Below are 16,663 nucleotides of genomic sequence, written 5' to 3'. Positions count from 1 at the left end.
AAATGCCAAAACGGTAATACAGCAATATTGACGTACTTTACAGTAATAAAATAATAGTACTGTAGTACTGAAAAAAAACTCACAGGTACAGTAATGCAGGTTTTAGTCTACCCCTTCTACTACATTTGGCCCCATGTTCTCATCTACATCGCACCTTATGTCCTCTCTTGCTATATGCCGGGGAAAGAATCTCTTTGCATGCCTGATCCATCCCTGGCAGTCTCCAGTTGCGTCCAGGCATCTGGCATCCTTTGCTTCCAGGAGGGACATCTGATCATGTGGACGATGATCATACATTTTCCACCTCCATGAGGAAAGGAATACCTCTATAGGGTTGAGGAATGGTGAATAAGGTGGAAGGAAAAGGGAAATCATCCTTGGATGGGCTGCAAACCAGTCTGTGACTGCACGGGGAATGGTGAAAAGCTACATTGTCCCATGTCATCACACATGTTTGCATGTTTGGCCTCACTTGTCCCCTTTCCTCCTCAGACACAAGCCTTCCATATAATTCATCCACAAATGAAATGAGGCGCTCTGCATTATATGGCCTGATTTGGGACCTGTGCAACAGTAACCCATTGGATGACATAGCCGCACACACAGCAATATTGCCACCCTTCTAACCCGGAACATCCCCTGTGGCTCACTGTCTTATTACAATCCGTCCCCACCAGCACCTTTTTCCCAAATTGAAGCCAGCCTCATCCACATAAATGATTTCATGGGGTGTCAGACTGGCCTCCTATGGAAGCCCGTTTCCGCCAGGGAGTAAAAAAAAACGCGCTATGGTATCTCAGAATTGCGACTTAGGATTTTCTCACATTTGCAACTTCGAAGTAGCCCACATTTCATTGTCTGTCCTTTTGTTATTGTAACGGAGTCGGGTTCTAGGGCTTGTGCCCCTCGCCGTTCCCACCCTACTTTGTGCCTCACTGCACTGGCTCGAACCCAGGTCTTGCCAGCTGAGCTAAAGAACACTTTCTTTAGCCCCAGTGGCCAGTATCCCTGTTATGCGCAGGGGAGGGCGGTGCCATCATCACACTGCAACCAGATGTATGTATGTTCTATAAATCTGTATGTTGGCTGTTCCATTACACTATATTCATGAATCATACAGGATCATAGGATCTATAGGCCTGAAGTCTTGTCTTGTACAGTGCCCTGATACAAATCTAATTAATTACACTAATTTTTATGGAATGCCATTTCCGCCAGTGAGGCTTCCGTAGTACCCGGATGGAATAGTGGACGGTGGGCTTTTTAAAAAAGTTTTTATTTAAACACCAGAAATACAAAACCAGAGACAGAATATGAAATAAGATACAGAAATAGACACTTCACATCCAGAGGAATTCACAATTATGAAAGCTGAAACTTGTACTTTTTACATATTTCCTTTGTATGTCCTTTTTTACTTAAAAAAGAAGGTCTTCTTTAGCTCAGCTGGCAAGACCTGGGTTCGAGCCAATGCAGTGAGGCACAAACTAGGGTGGGAGCGGTAAGGGCACAAGCCCTAGAACCCGAATCCTTTACAATAACAAAAGGACAATGAAATGTTGGCTATTTCGAAGTCGCAAATGTGAGATAAAAAGTTGATACCAAGTCGCAATTCTGAGATACCATAGCGCGTATTTTTTACTCCCTGGCAGAAACGGGCTTCCATTGGCCTCCAGCTCCATGACTCTCTAGCAGAAATCAAACAGATTAGGCAATACAGTAAAAGCATTACTGTGTACTGTGTACCTACAGTAAAAACAATAAGGCAGTGAGTACTGTGTCCTACAAGTGCTCTAAGTTTTGTTCAAAACCATTACTGTTGAATAGACACCTTACCTGCACATACTGGTGCCTGAGCTCCTTGATACGATCATTTTTCCTCTCAAAAGGAAAGGTGTACAACTGCTTCGTGCTGATATGTGTTTCGTCAGGGTCCGAGCTATCGTTGTGAGGTTGAGACTTTGAACATTTTGAAAAACGGTGTCTGCCAGCACTCTGCCCTGAATGTCTCGAAGTTTGATTGCATTATCAGCAATAACCATGTTCACAATGGCCCTGTCCTGCTCAACATTGAACGTCTTTCCTCTTCCCCCCTGAGGGAGGTAGTCATTGGGTCTTATAGAGCAAATACTGTACAATTACACATTAGCAGTGGTTCTAGAGGATAATATTTACTGTATGCATTTCATTGTAAGCCTTTGTAAAACGCATAACTTACCTGTTGGTTTGCTGGAAAGTTCTTACTATAGATGCGACAGTTGGACGGTTGAGATTTGGAGAACTCTTAGACCAGCGTCTCTCAATGACAGACCAAGATTTCTGACATGGTCTATTATGGTAGCTCTTATCTTATCAGACACAGTAGGTTGTGGTCTTCCTCTGTGGTGAATGCCACCATGATTTCGAACTCCTCTCCCTCTTCCTCTCCATCGTCCAGCCATTTGTCTTTCACCCACACCTGCATGGGTGACCACTCTTGCTGGGTCCATGCTAAGCAAAATCATTCCAAAGATTTCCTCTTTTTATAAGATGGTCATGCATTTAAAAATTTCTTAGCACCTGGGTAGGTTTTCAACTGAGATGGGAATCAACTGTGATCTATTTACATAACTTCAATCAGCAGTTTCTCAGTAACCTTTATCAAAATCTTTGATTTGGACTTTGAATGTGTTCAAATATATTTGTGACTTAGCAAATTGCTATCCCCTTTGCTTTTGCTGCATATGTTAGGTTTTCAAATTTAGTGTTATCAGTTTGATATGGAGTATGCAAGCAATTGCAAATTGGGCTGTTAAAATTCACCGTTTTGCTGGTAGTGGAGCTTGAGTGAGAAGTTAATTGAAGAATTTTTAAAACTATGTTCACCGAATGCATTTTGTGTCTAAGCAATGAAAAAATCATGGTTTGGTCCACATAGAGGGATGTTGTGTTAACTGTGTGAAGAGTTTTGAAAAAGTGAACTCGGTAAAGAAAAACACTTACTTTGCCTTCAGTGATTGGTATATTAGTACATGTTTAGTTTAAGTAAATTCCAAAGTGTAAATCATTATTTGTTTGCATATCCTTTTGAGACAATTACATGAAGTCTGTGACCCATTAATTTAATCAAACATTGTGGAATCATTTGAGATTTTTTTAAAGATATTTTACCTTTACACTTCGAGTACTTGCCTCTTCTTGAGGTGTTCTGACTTGGCCACTTTAAGATTTTCTACTTTTTTCTCATGGTGATGTCTTTTGTTGCATTTAATTATTTTTGGGGTCATTATGACACTTTGCAGTGCACCATGATGACCCAAAACATATAGTCAGTTCATCCAGGGGGTTCAGCAGACCGCAAGCTAATTATCTTGTAAAATTAATTTCCATTCTTCTTCACTGAGTGATTTTCATTTCAATGTCTGAACTCATTGGGTAATGTTAAGTTCTATGTAATAAAAGCACTAAAGTTTAGTACCTATTCTGTAGTCTGCTGCTGTGGAAGAATATGCCAGAATAATAAGTTGATTTTGACTGCATACCCTTGCACCCTCACACTACCTGCAAAAATGTTTGTGCAAGCCAACATGGACTTATTACTGTGATAAAGAAATATGAGACGTCTGAGAACAACACACAGGATGGTCATACGTTTTCGAGTGTTTAGGTGTTATAGCCACTCAAGAAAAATGTATAAAAAATGTACATAATTATAAATGGATATGGGAGAAGAAGATGTAACAATAGATTGTATTCTGTTTAGTTTAGAAGGCAGGTTTATCTCTCTTGTTGGCCTATATAGGTGTTTTATAGGATTCTTGAATACTTCATAAAAGTCTGGGGTTTTTCTGGTTGTTAAGGATATAGGCCTCTGAGATGCCTTGTTTGTAGGTAGAGTAACTTTGTTGTATATTGTGTTGTTTAGTGTGTCATTGGTAATATGTTTATCCCAGTTTGCCTGTAATGTATTACTCTTGCCAAGGCTGCGGCAGGGAATGGAAAGCTCTCAAGTGCCTCTAATTACACCAACTGCTCGGGTATATTCTTTGCGTATCTTCACAATTTGGGGTTAGTGATTGTTTATGGGGCTTGATATATTTATGTATGTATTGTTTTTGTAACCCCCTTTTTGTAACAATATTAATAAAATAAATTCTAAAGATTAAGTGCCCCAATGACTTTTGAATATCCACTCAAATTTGATCATTTATTAATTCATTGAGAAATAATGCCAGATCCAGATGAGAAATAACATGAGAGCTTTGTGATCTTCAATTTTGTGATTATCAAACTCATGGTTTCTGTACAATATTTCAGAAAAATAGGCAGATAAAGCCCCTCAAACTACACAAACTACTGCTTAGGATCTGGTGTGTTTGACTTTAAACATTTACTACAGCCTTTCAGTGTATATGTGCTGAGAGATTAAAAATATATCCCAAATAAACACAGATAAATTAATTTGTTTCTCAAGGTCTTTTATTTGTTATATAAAGTTTTATGTTAGCAACTCTTCTTGAGACTGCGAGATCATTGAAGACTGAGACAGCCAGTACTGAGAAATAGCAAAGCTAATGAAAGTGTTACCCTAAAACTGTCACATCTGGTTTAATAAATCGGTTAAAGATTACGGAGAAAAAAACTTTGAAACTGTACTGGTGTAGCAGCATGGCAGTGATTATTATGGAATTAAGTGTTCAGAAAAACTGATATTTATTTTGCCTTGAATGTAAAACCTGGCACTGATTAACTCCTTTGAGTCAGTTCTTAGGAATGCTGGGGAGATGGGAGACTGCCGTTTAGGATGGATTGACTTATTGACACAAAGCAGCGAATCAGTTGGACTTATGGTTATGACTCCAGTGATGGACTACGCATAGGGAGGCCACATAGTCTATTTCCAATAGAGATAGACATCTGGATTTGAACACCACGTGGAGATTACCTGTCATAAATCCACTGACGGGCCATGAAGATCAACCAATGAGGAATCTGCCATGTAGAAAAAAACACTACACCTGATGAAGTCCTGATCAACCATCATCTGTGAGGATTTGATTTAAAAGATGCTACACGGCAATTTAGGAGGCTCACATGCTTTCTCTGGCAACTTTACAGCTAACTAATCACGTGGCTGCAGCTACCTCTGCCAAAACCGCAACTGAAACAGTTAGATGAAAGGCCTGCAACAGTGTATGTAAATAAACTTCTGCCTAAGAATTCCTCTGCAACATAAGCCTAGTTTCTTTTTACATTTCTTTAAAAAAAATAATTTAATTTTTAATTTCACTTGGTCAACAAAATAAGACAATTGGACTTTTGTTAACACCATTGACTATCACAGAATATTCATAGCAGCAGCTGTAAAATATGGGCAGACAGACTTACTCCCCATTTAAATCAGGACGTGTTCCAAAGTCTTGAAATTTGGAGCATGTTCTGGAAAAGCGAACGTCAGCTGAGCGTGGATTTTTTTCCATTTGAGGAGCCATCTCCAGAGAGAGGTTAAGCAGAAATTTCCCTTATCTTTTCCTTGTCATCCGGATATCCATGATTAGATCCAGCCTTCCTCTTCATGCAGGACTTCTAAAATTTCATCAGAATGGCTTGACCAAGTGTACTACTTCGGATGAGTATACATTCAGTGTTCACAGGACATGAGAAGTAAGCTTTTATTCCAAACTTTAAGTGAAGTATAGATCCTATGACTATTATCGTAATTAAACGAGATGGATTTAAATTGTGAAGATGGCTATAATAAGATTGTAGTCGGTATATTTTAATATGTTAAAATATCTCTTTTGCAATCCATCAAGCCATTTGTATCATGGCTGATTAATTCACATGTTGTATATGAGCACAATTACTTGTCTTTTAAACCTTTGTCCTGATGGTTTCCTCTCAGTGGGTTTGCTATTTCAGTTTCTAATTGTTTCAGAAATGTAATCCAACGTCCAAAACAAAGTCTTTTTAAATTTAGGAAAGCATACTTTGAGACAGTTTACAAGGAGGATGTGAATATGTCAGTATAATCAGTAGAATATAGAATCAGTATATAATAGCAACATTTCAAAGACATTCCAAGGCCACGTTCATAGCACACATTCCTATACAATGGTAGAATTACATAGTAGCTCTTGTCCACTCAATTATTAGTGCGCACTATATCGTAGTTTGTAGGCTGCATATTTGACACACAAACTAATTTTATTAAAATAGAAAATATGAAAACCCGTCCCAATTTTTCAGTGCATTTCCAGGGTCATCTGGCAAACCACCTGGGGGCGCTCCGTGTGCCATAGTTTGAGAACCACGGACTTAAGCTATAACTGAAAAGGGCAGGCAAAATGTTTCCGAGTAATCGTGGGTGAATTAGTTGAATTGATGCAGATGTTTACAAAGGTAGTGGACTGCGGTAATAATTTGAGCTATATGAAAATAAATAAATCCTTAAATATCATTATTAATTTCTTTAGATACGTGATTCCATATTATATTCCCTATTAATCATATTCTAAAAAATGCTTTTTTTACTGCGATAAGGAGTGCAAGTATTCATAGAAAAGATTAAAACAACTTTTTATAAAGTATATTAACTTTAAATATTAATATAGTTAGTAGGAGCACATAAAAACTTTTCCAAAATAACCACAGTAAGTAACCGAATGAAAGACTGATGCTTAAAATGTTTCTGAAGAAAGTGGAATACTGGTGTGTATTTTTTATGTAAACTACCAATACCAGCCATAAACAGCTTACATAATATGTTCATATTGCTAAATGAGTATAAGTTGTATTGTTCAGAGACATTATGCTCCTGTTATTTTTGTGCTCAGCTACCAAAATTTCCCTTTATTTGTAAAATTCCGTATTAATATTCAATATTAAGCAGATTTAAACATGCACAGTAAAGAGATTAAATGAAGCAATTGTTTCACTAACAACCAATGCACCACGAGTGCTGCCTGTTGGTCATTTTGGCCAGCAAATCACGTACTGTGGTATAACGAGCTAATCTGCAGATAATTTCGCACAATAGGGGGTTTTACCGAGCATTTTGAATGGCTGCATCTGTACTTAAGTGCACAGAGGTGATGTGGTTAAAACTGTGCAATGCACTAATAAGACATCCGTTTAGAATATTATTTGCAATGTTGGTCACTACATTACCAGGAAGTTATTGCTGCTCCAGAGAAGAACAACTGGTTACATTCCCAGGCTTAAAGGCATGTCCTATACTGACAGGCTAAAAGAACTGAATAATTTTAGTCTTGGAACAGAGACAACTACAACAAGACCTGATTCTATCTTCACCTGATAAGTATCTTCAGGGGGGTTTGAAAAGTCAACCTAGTTGGCATCATCAGATGTAGTGAAAAAAGGTCACAAATGGAAACTACCAGTACATCATTTTAAAAATTAGAACAGGGTACTTATTTACATAATGGCTTGTGGAGACTAGGAGCAAGCAACGCAGCCTTGATGTTGAAGCCAATACCCTATTTTAATTCAAGTAGCAGCAACTAAGCAGCCAAACAGCCTAAATGGGCCGGAGGGCCTAGTCTTATGTGTTACGATTCTTATGTTCTTATATACATGTGGCTTTCCCAGCATTCATTTTATCACTCATCACCTTTGCTCCCATCTATAAAATGTCTTGTGTTCCATAACAGTACTGGCTACCTGCACATTACAGTATTGTCATCCATTTGAAATACTTGCTGTTTGGACTGAAATTTACATACACACTGTAGTTGTTAATTCTTCAACTACAACAATGCAGTGAACTGTGCAACTTTTTTTGGAGTCTAAAGTTCTTTAATTGTAGATTTATTCATGCAAAGTATTTGCCTGATGATATCTGGAATCTTTTTTTTTCCAAGAGCTAACTTGAAGATGTATGTTTCTTGCATCATAATTGGACCTGTGATTTTTATAGCAGCGATGAAAAAGCTTATGGATGGCATGATATTATACAGTAGGTTTAGTCAGACTACAGAGTTAAGTGATGACTGAAGTTATCAGGGCAGAGTTTTAAGAAGTAGTCTATACTGCCAGCAGCAGGAGTGCAGATACATATGATCTGTGGTTTGCAGTTTATTCAACAAACTTTTATTCTTGCTTTTTTAGGACATGCAGGTGTTTCTGCAAGTATGATGAAGAAAAAGAGTTCCCACAAGTAAGTACTTCTTCATGCAGTGGAATCTAACTGAAAGTTTGTTGCACAATTATAGATGGAAAGTTTCACTGTTTTTGTTCCCACCCACTGAAAAAAGCTAAGTCAAATATTCAATGTTAAACTGAAACTAATGGTTTGTGTTCATTATTACTAAAAGCAAAGAAACATTTTAATTTTTGTTAACATTTTCATTCAGAAAACCTCACAGTGAGGTGTGAGAAGGAATTCATTTATATATGCAAAGGAACAAGTAATAGGTTTATTCCATGCTGAAAAAAAGAAAGAAAGAAAACAACGTTTCGACCATGGAACCTTCTTCAGGTGTGAGCAACCTGAACCTCACACCTGAAGAAGGCTCCACGGCCGAAACGTTGTGTTTTCTTTCTTCTTTTTTTCAGCATGGAATAAACCTATTACTTGTTTCTTTGCAGCCTACGCATGCTGACGCAGCTACCCACCTGAACTACATTTATATATTATTGTTATAGAGAATGAATTTTACTATCACATATATTAATGACCACTAGCAGTGCAGTATAATATATATATATATTAGTTAATATAGTAGTTCAGGTGGGGAGCTGCGTCAGCATGCGTAGGCTGCAAAGGAACAAGTAATAGGTTTATTCCATGCTGAAAAAAAGGAAGAAAGAGAACACAACGTTTCGGCCGTGGAGCCTTCTTCAGGTGTGAGAGAGACAGGGCAGTAGGCAAAGGCAAACTTTACCTTTGCCTACTGCCCTGTCTCTCTCACACCTGAAGAAGGCTCCTAGGCCGAAACGTTGTGTTCTCTTTCTTCCTTTTTTTCAGCATGGAATAAACCTATTACTTGTTCCTTAGTTAATATAGTCCTGAATCAATCTTGTTGTGATCACTTTTAAGATCAGGTATGATTTTTGCAAAAGTGTATTTCAGTTCTCAGTATTCAAATTAAATGTTTTGCTTCACATTATTATAATTTAAAATATACAGTCTACACATGTTGAAAGATTCTATCTTTTTTTTTTACTTTTATGTATTGGTATCTGTTGGAAAAGCAAATTATTTATACTATATCATGTATAAAATGGGTGTGTCTGCAGCACCTGTGTAATTCAAATTGTTTAAAACAGAAGGGGGTGAGATCTTGTAATGTACATTCATACCACAAAGTTATAAAGTGAGATGAACATCCCCCAGTTTAACAGAGTTAAGTAAGTGTTTTGCTGTTTTTTGAGCCTGGAACTGCTGCCCAACACAAGTGATTAACACCGTATTTAAAGGAGAGACAAGAAGGGGAGTAGGGTAGGAGTAAGAAAGTTTGGCAGTATAGAAGGTTTCTTCCAATTAAATTTCTCAACGATGAACTGAAACCTCTCAGGCATTTGGCTTTGAAATGACTTTTTTAAAAGGATTAAATTAAAGAAAATGAGGTGCATGTTTCATATTTGTGTAAATATTTTATTTCCCTTTTAAGCTGACCAGTCAAACAATTCATGTTTGTATTTGAATCCATTCTTATGAGGAAGGAGATGGTTGCCTTTTTTAGCATCATTCTAGAGTGTGACCTTGCTTTTGGAGGATTAGTAAAGAGGTTCTTTTTTCCCCAAAGTAAAAATGTCAATTCTGAGATTAGACTTAACCCCTCCTCCTCTAACGCAGTTTCCCCCATCGTCGTTTCACTGAAATGTGCAAAAATGTCTCCAAGAATTCCCTATGCACAGTTGCTTCGATATAATGCGAGTCAATGCATGAAATGGCTTCCACCGGGTTGCCCACTCTCCAGATCTACCTGTCTTCTGTCTGTGCTCTCCCGCAGGGTTTCTGGGCAGTTTTGTGCTGCTGCCTGCATCCAGCTTCCCAGTCCACACACTCACTTCTCTCGTGCTTCAGTGTTTCACCGCACATGTACCTTGGAGTCTTTGTGACAATTTGTAGTGTGTTATTCCTGTGTTATGTCCACGAAACACACATTATCAATTAGTGATGATAATGAAAGCAAACAAAGTAAGAAACTGATAACCTTGGCTGAGGAAATAAAGATTCTAGATAGCCTACTAGCTGGGGCATCGGCTGCTTCACTGGGTTGTGAGTATGGGGTTAATAAATCTGTACAAGTGGAAGAAGTGCTGAGAAAGTACAAACTAGCTGCAGCTTCTGTGAGTGCTCAGTCAGCTTATGTGCCTCGGGGAAACCTGTATATAGAAAAATGTTTATTCGGTGATTAAGCTTCTTGTTTTCCCCATATATTACTGTGTGGATTGTTAGAGCTCTTTTTTTCGTTAAGGTATTTGGCAAGGTGAATCAGAAGCTGAGGATGCTTTATTTGGTGTTATTATTCAACATGCATGCATGCTTTTGAACTTTTTATTATCCAATGAGTAAAATTAGACTGTAAAATAGTCAGGTTTATTGTGCTAATAGGAGATTTGTCCCCTATCTCTAATTTTCCCCTAGGTTCCTCCAATGTGCTGTTGGAAGAACAAAACCTCCCACATAAAAAAGGCAGATACATCATTATCTCTTTATAAGCATAGCATTTTCTTGCTTCTCTTAAATTAATGGGTTTGAGCTCATGTTAATACCCTTGTCATGTGAATGTAACAGCAAGGGTATTGCCAGGCCTAGAAACAATTCTTTAAGAAAAATTATGGTGGTAATCTTTTGTATTGAAAATAAATCTGGGAACTGGTCAACTCCTCAGAATCAGCTCGAATATTAAGAATATTTCTCAAACTCATTGTTAATCCACTGTCAGGTCCAGAATGACCCACCAATGTGGAATGTGCTGAATGGGTTTGCCTCTACATCTAACAACGTCCAGAGCAATCACTATCCATGATGACAGGATTTAAAAGTTTGTGCACCACATTCTGTGTTTGCTGTCTAAGATACTGGCACCTTTTCAACAAGTGACTCATGTGACTGTGACCACCACCATCTTCGCTAAATCACTAAGGACTTAGCCAAAAGGAACTTCTGGGCCAAGAGAGAGGAAAAATAGAATTCTGACCAACATTTATTTTATATTATTCTCGTATAGCTTTGCCTAATCACCGCTGTAGGGGTTTTGTGCATTTACTGGGACAATTATTAATTGTAGCAGTAAGTCACAAAATGATTCTTTGATGGCTATTAGAAAACTGACCTTGCGGGATAACTCAGCAACGCACACACACAGATACTAATACACTACAATACATTTATTAATACATAAAATGTGCATATAAACATAACAGATCTTAAGAGTGAGGGTTAGCAGAATACAAAAGGTATATATTCAATCACGAATAGTTACAAACCAAGAGGAACATACATTCAGTATACCATTCATTTATACAGTTTTGTAAATTAACTTTGATTACAACGTCTACATTAGATACTCAAAGGCAAGTACATCACTCATAGGAATTAAATTTATATCAACTCAGGTTGAGGTAACAATTGAATTCTCTAGCTGTAATGCATAATGTTGAATACTCATCAAAACTGTGTGGATTCACATCTCACACGGACACAAAGGAACAGCGGCAGGCTGTTGCTGAGTCCAATCAGCTTCCTCTGGCCCGTTGCCAGGCAGTCCTGGTTTGGCGTGAGGTGGGGGAGAAGGAGGGAGAGATTCCTGCTGCGACGTGCTGGCAGTGAGCTCTCTGAAGACCGGCTAGTCAGTGTTGGCACATGAGTTTGTGCACATGAAAAGTGACTGCGGGTCCAAGCAAGTCACACTCTTTAGACGGGAAAAAGACTGGTTTGTTCACGATGTAACGCTAGTCCTGAATACTGAGATTCAGCTTTTGACAGTTTAGACCGTAGTTCACTCGTTGATCAGGCGAGCGTTCGCAGTGGGGTACTGGCGGTTCACGAGGCTTGCTGCTGGGCTAACCTCAGGTGGATCCTTTGGTTACGCGCGGGCAACCTCCGTTCTCGACTCTTAGGAGAAAGTAAAGTCCTGGCACTCGGACACACTGGCTGTTACATGATTGTCCGAGATAAGTCTGAGAATGTCCTGGAGGAGCCCCCTTTCTGGGCCCTGTGCTGCCTGTTTTATCTGGAGGAATTATGGTCGTTCATTGGTTGAATGTTCCACGGACATTCGAGACCCACGTGGGGTTACCCTGCCCTACCAGTTCCTGATTGGTTGATCGAGGTGGAGGATGAGTAACCATGATCTCTGACATTAGGGTTGTAAACAACCTGGGATGTGACTCTCCCAAGGAATCTCCCAGACAATAAGGCGCCAGAGATGACCATTTATTAGGGTGGCTGGAGAATCTCAGCCTTGGGAGTTGTTCCTTATCAGGAAACTCTATCAGCTAGAAAAACACCTTAAATCTGTGTTCAGCACCACTAAGATGAGGGAGAGAGAGACTGGCAAGGGAGCAGCAAACTTAATTCCTGTATTTTTAATAAGCCTTAAAAATACTCGTACTTCGAATGTACGAACGACAAATGTCCCACTGTACATTTGTCAGTGTCATTGAATATCAATGCATAGTGAGTGTGGCAGCAATATATAGTTTTCACGAACAGTCCATCCATTAGAAGAAGAGAACTGCTAAAATTAAGCTCCTCCCTTGCAAAAAAACATAGTGTCGCATAGATCCATGTCAGATCTTGTTGTAGACCCTATGCGATGCGGTAAGAGCTGGAGAAAACAGGAGGCGTGGTAAAAGAGAACACACAGGGGTTTAATAGTGCACAAAATAATAGTGACAATCCGTGAGACAGTGAACGGGGAAGACAAAGAACGGCATCCAAATCCAAACGGGTCAAAAGGCAGGTCAGGGCACAGTCCGAGAGTCCATCAGCAAGAAATCCATCCTGGGACGCGACAAGGTTAAAATCCCCGGGAAGGGGGAACACACGGAGAGACAAAACATGGAGGTCCAAGGGTGACAGGGCGAGATCCTCCAGACCCTGGGCTCAGGAAGCGGGAGGTGTCGGGGATGAGGCCTATGCCCTCAGGAGATGGACGTAGGGTTTCCTAGTGCTAGGCGGGCCACGCGACATCCTTACCCTAATGATGAGCCCCGAGGACTGGAGGAGCTAGTCTTTAAATAATAAACCTAAGAGGGTACACCTGGGGAGCTTAACAATCACAAGGACAATAATGGGAGCAGTGGTCAGCCCTCTAGGGAGGGATGTTGGGCGTGACACATAGCCTCTTGTCACAGCATCCAGTTGGCACCAACAGGACAATATTCAAGACTTGATTGATGTCCAGTTATTCCTCACCCCACAGCACTTTCAAACTTTATCAAGAAATGTTAGCTGGCCAAATGTGTTAATCCTGATAGGTATAGGTATATTCACATTTTGACACTCCAGAAATAAATTTATTCCAAAATAATAAATACAGTAGGATGTTAACATTTGCAAATTTAATTAACATTGTCTTATTTGTCATTCAGTCTGGCCAACAGGGTATGTATGCAAGAAGAACAGAAAGAGATTAAACCAAGCTGAAAGTTATGAGGAATGAAGACTCCAGAAGACTTTATAGGCTCACTGAAAGTTTTATTGCCCATTTCATTACAGTGGGACATACTAATTGAGTTAGGCAGAGAAAGTCCTGGCTGGACACAGAGGAGGAATTCTGTTGGTTATTGTAACTGATTACTATAAGTTTGTGATTACTGTTGTTTCTTTTAGCTGATCAGTGTTATTCAAATTAAAACCAATGCATTGGTATTTTAATTATCTTATAAGGGAAGGTTACTTATGTCTATATACATTATATACTGTACTGTATACTGTAGTAAATTATGCAATGGTATAGGGGTGGACTTGGTTGCATGACTTTGGCGATTCACAATGATTTCTCTGCACCAAATCCTCATAAATGTCAAGACCACCTGAAAATGTGGTAATTCATGATAGGTGTTCAATATTTGTTTTGAGACATTTTTAATACTTTGTCTTGTATTTTTTTTTATTGTATATATGGCTAACGCTTCCAGTTAATTTGTAGTATAAAAGTCATAAAAGTACAGCAAGTAAAAGAATTTGCTGGTCCTATTTATGATTATATGATTATGATTATATCAACCAGACATGTTAGTACATTAATTACTTTATGTTAGTAGCAGTGACTGGATGTTAACTTCATTTAATGATTCACTGATGATGCATGTAGATGGCCAGTTGTGGGTCAATTTATCTTCCTTCCTTATTAATTTATAAATTGTATTTAAACATAGCAAGACACAAGTTGTGTATTAGTTCAAATGGGATTAATTTAGCCTAAGACAGAGGATCATGATAGTTTATTTGTGAAGTTCTGTTGTCAAGGTTTTAAAAGTGGGATTTAAAAGTAAGAATTTTTTTACTTTTTTGTACAATCAAGTGATTGCAGATAAACACACTTTGGTTGGAGTTACACTCAACACTTAGGCCAAATATAAGACATTAGTTGCGTTTTACACAACAGTTATAATAACCTTTATTTTATAAATTGCCTTTCTTGATGGCATCATTTCAATGTGGTGTACATTAAAAAAAACAATTGAGAAAGAGCTATACACAAATTCACACAAAATTAAAACCAAGATTATATAACGTGTAAAAGGACATTTGTAAGTGCTTACTGATTTGCACCATCTGTTATGGACCAAGAGGTTATTAAATAGCCTTCACAATTGAAAGCATTGATGGTCCTGTGTATGGAGCCTTGTACTGGAAAATAAAAGACCAAATTCCAAGAGTTTAAACCATGTGTAGGTGTAAAGGTAGTTAAAAGTTCACAGATGCAGTCAGGAGCCAAACTGTTCAAGCCCTTAAAGATGAGTTTCATGCAGTAATTTTATTCTGAAATCCATGGAGATGCAGTGCAAGGAAACTATAATGTGATAGGTATGCATTTAGATATAATTAAGAGCAAAGCCTCTTGAGTTCTGAGCAAGTTGCAGCAATCTCTGCATTGCACTAATCAAGCCTGAAGAAACCAAAAGCATATATTAGCTTTTTTTAGGAGAGTTTAACAGATATGTAAAATATTCCGAAGAAACATTACCCTCAAAGGATAGCGCACAGAAACTCCAAATGCAAATCTTGGGTCAAAATTACACCAAGATTCCCGACCCAAGTACTTGGGACTCATTTGACGTTAATAAGATGTTCAGTAGTCAAACTAAGGTTGACATATATGCAGACATGATAAGAAAACCCCATAAACAGAAGTCTTTCAGTTTCAGTTTTCTAATCTGAGATGTGCTTTATTGCTAAAAGCACAACATTTTTGCCTTATGTCGTAACTACATCTCTACAGCTCATACATTTGTAAACATTTCAAAATGAATATGTTCAAATAGAACTTGTACTATTTTCATTTAATTGCAAAAGTCACCCTGTCAATTTTCTTTTACATATTACATAATCAGAAGATGCGCAGTTAGTTGTTTAAAACTAAGTTTCCTTTGAAATATTCTGCTAAAACACTTTTTGCATTGACTGTTTTGATTTTTTGAATGGATTATTCAGATATAAGGAACTGATATGCATGTCATAGCTTATAGGAAAACTACTTTTTTTACATGTTGAGGAAGGCCTCAACCGCATATTTAGTGCACTTTGTTAAAAAAAGAGGACTTCAGATTGTCTCCTGCCAGGATGAAGTGGCAGTTGCTATGCGCCTGATGGTTTCCAAGGTTACCATTGCCTTTTGACATCTGTTTTTTTTAGCTTTCCGCAAAGCAATGTGGGAAATGAGTGGAAACATAGCTACACTTTAGTATGCATATGTTATACTGGAAGATTTATGAGTTTTGTGGTGCTGTGAGTTAGGAAGTGATTTCCATGACTATTTTGGGTAAATGTTATGATTTTAGCAATTTATCCATCTAGCCTCTCTTTGATATTTGCTATAATTGTGCTATTGCTATAATTACACAGATTTACAACTTAGCCATTATTTGTTTCTTTCTTTTGCTAAATTGACAAAAGCAAATTCTTAATTGTTTAAATTCCTAGTAAAATAATTAATGTGTCTATTGTTTAAATATACCACAAGTTGTAAATTAGAATCACTGGGCTTTGAGAGTGGCAAGCAAACCGTGCAACATATTCATGCATGTCCTTTTGGACATTTAATGAAGATTATCAGTCATGGATCCTTCATGGATCACTTCGTTATCTTCAATCCTGTTTAAATAACAGAAGCTAATTTATAAAACTTGGCTATTTTAAGCTGATGTTGCCCAAATAAGGGTGTTCTATAGATCTATGCTGGTAACTTTACTATTTACATGTTGCCACTTAGGTTTATATTTTTATTTTACTCACATGCACTTATTTGCATGCATACCAAATAGGTTCTGCTCCTGTGGTTTCTGCACTTTGCAGGTGTCTTGTCTGATTTTATGATCTGGAGTCAACAGAACATTCTTAAAACTGTGACAGAACTAAGGTTATGCTAGCCATTTTCCACCATCAGAGCTACAAAGCTGGCATCTTCAGTGTTAACAAAATCAAATCCTTGATGGAAGCAGGAAACCTTGATATTACTATTGGTCCCGTGTTGTCATATAA

General features: G+C 38.1%; 1 protein-coding gene across 4 annotated transcripts in view; it reads left to right on the top strand.

Annotated features, from left to right (window-relative positions):
- Positions 1-16,663, top strand: part of spina (spindlin a) — a 54,085-nt gene that overhangs the window by 26,439 nt on the left and 10,983 nt on the right. For all 4 annotated transcript variants that reach the window (XM_088910366.1, XM_088910367.1, XM_088910368.1 and 1 more), the window contains one exon: positions 8,110-8,158. In XM_088910366.1, coding sequence (XP_088766492.1) covers positions 8,110-8,158 — 49 coding nt within the window. The remainder of the gene's footprint in view (positions 1-8,109; positions 8,159-16,663) is intronic.

This window comes from Atractosteus spatula, chromosome 3 (assembly GCF_055471065.1).
Source record: "Atractosteus spatula isolate fAtrSpa1 chromosome 3, fAtrSpa1.hap1, whole genome shotgun sequence".
Lineage (NCBI taxonomy): Eukaryota > Metazoa > Chordata > Actinopteri > Semionotiformes > Lepisosteidae > Atractosteus > Atractosteus spatula.
The sequence above is the reverse complement of the archived record's forward strand: the minus strand, read 5'-3'. Positions and strand labels throughout refer to the sequence as shown.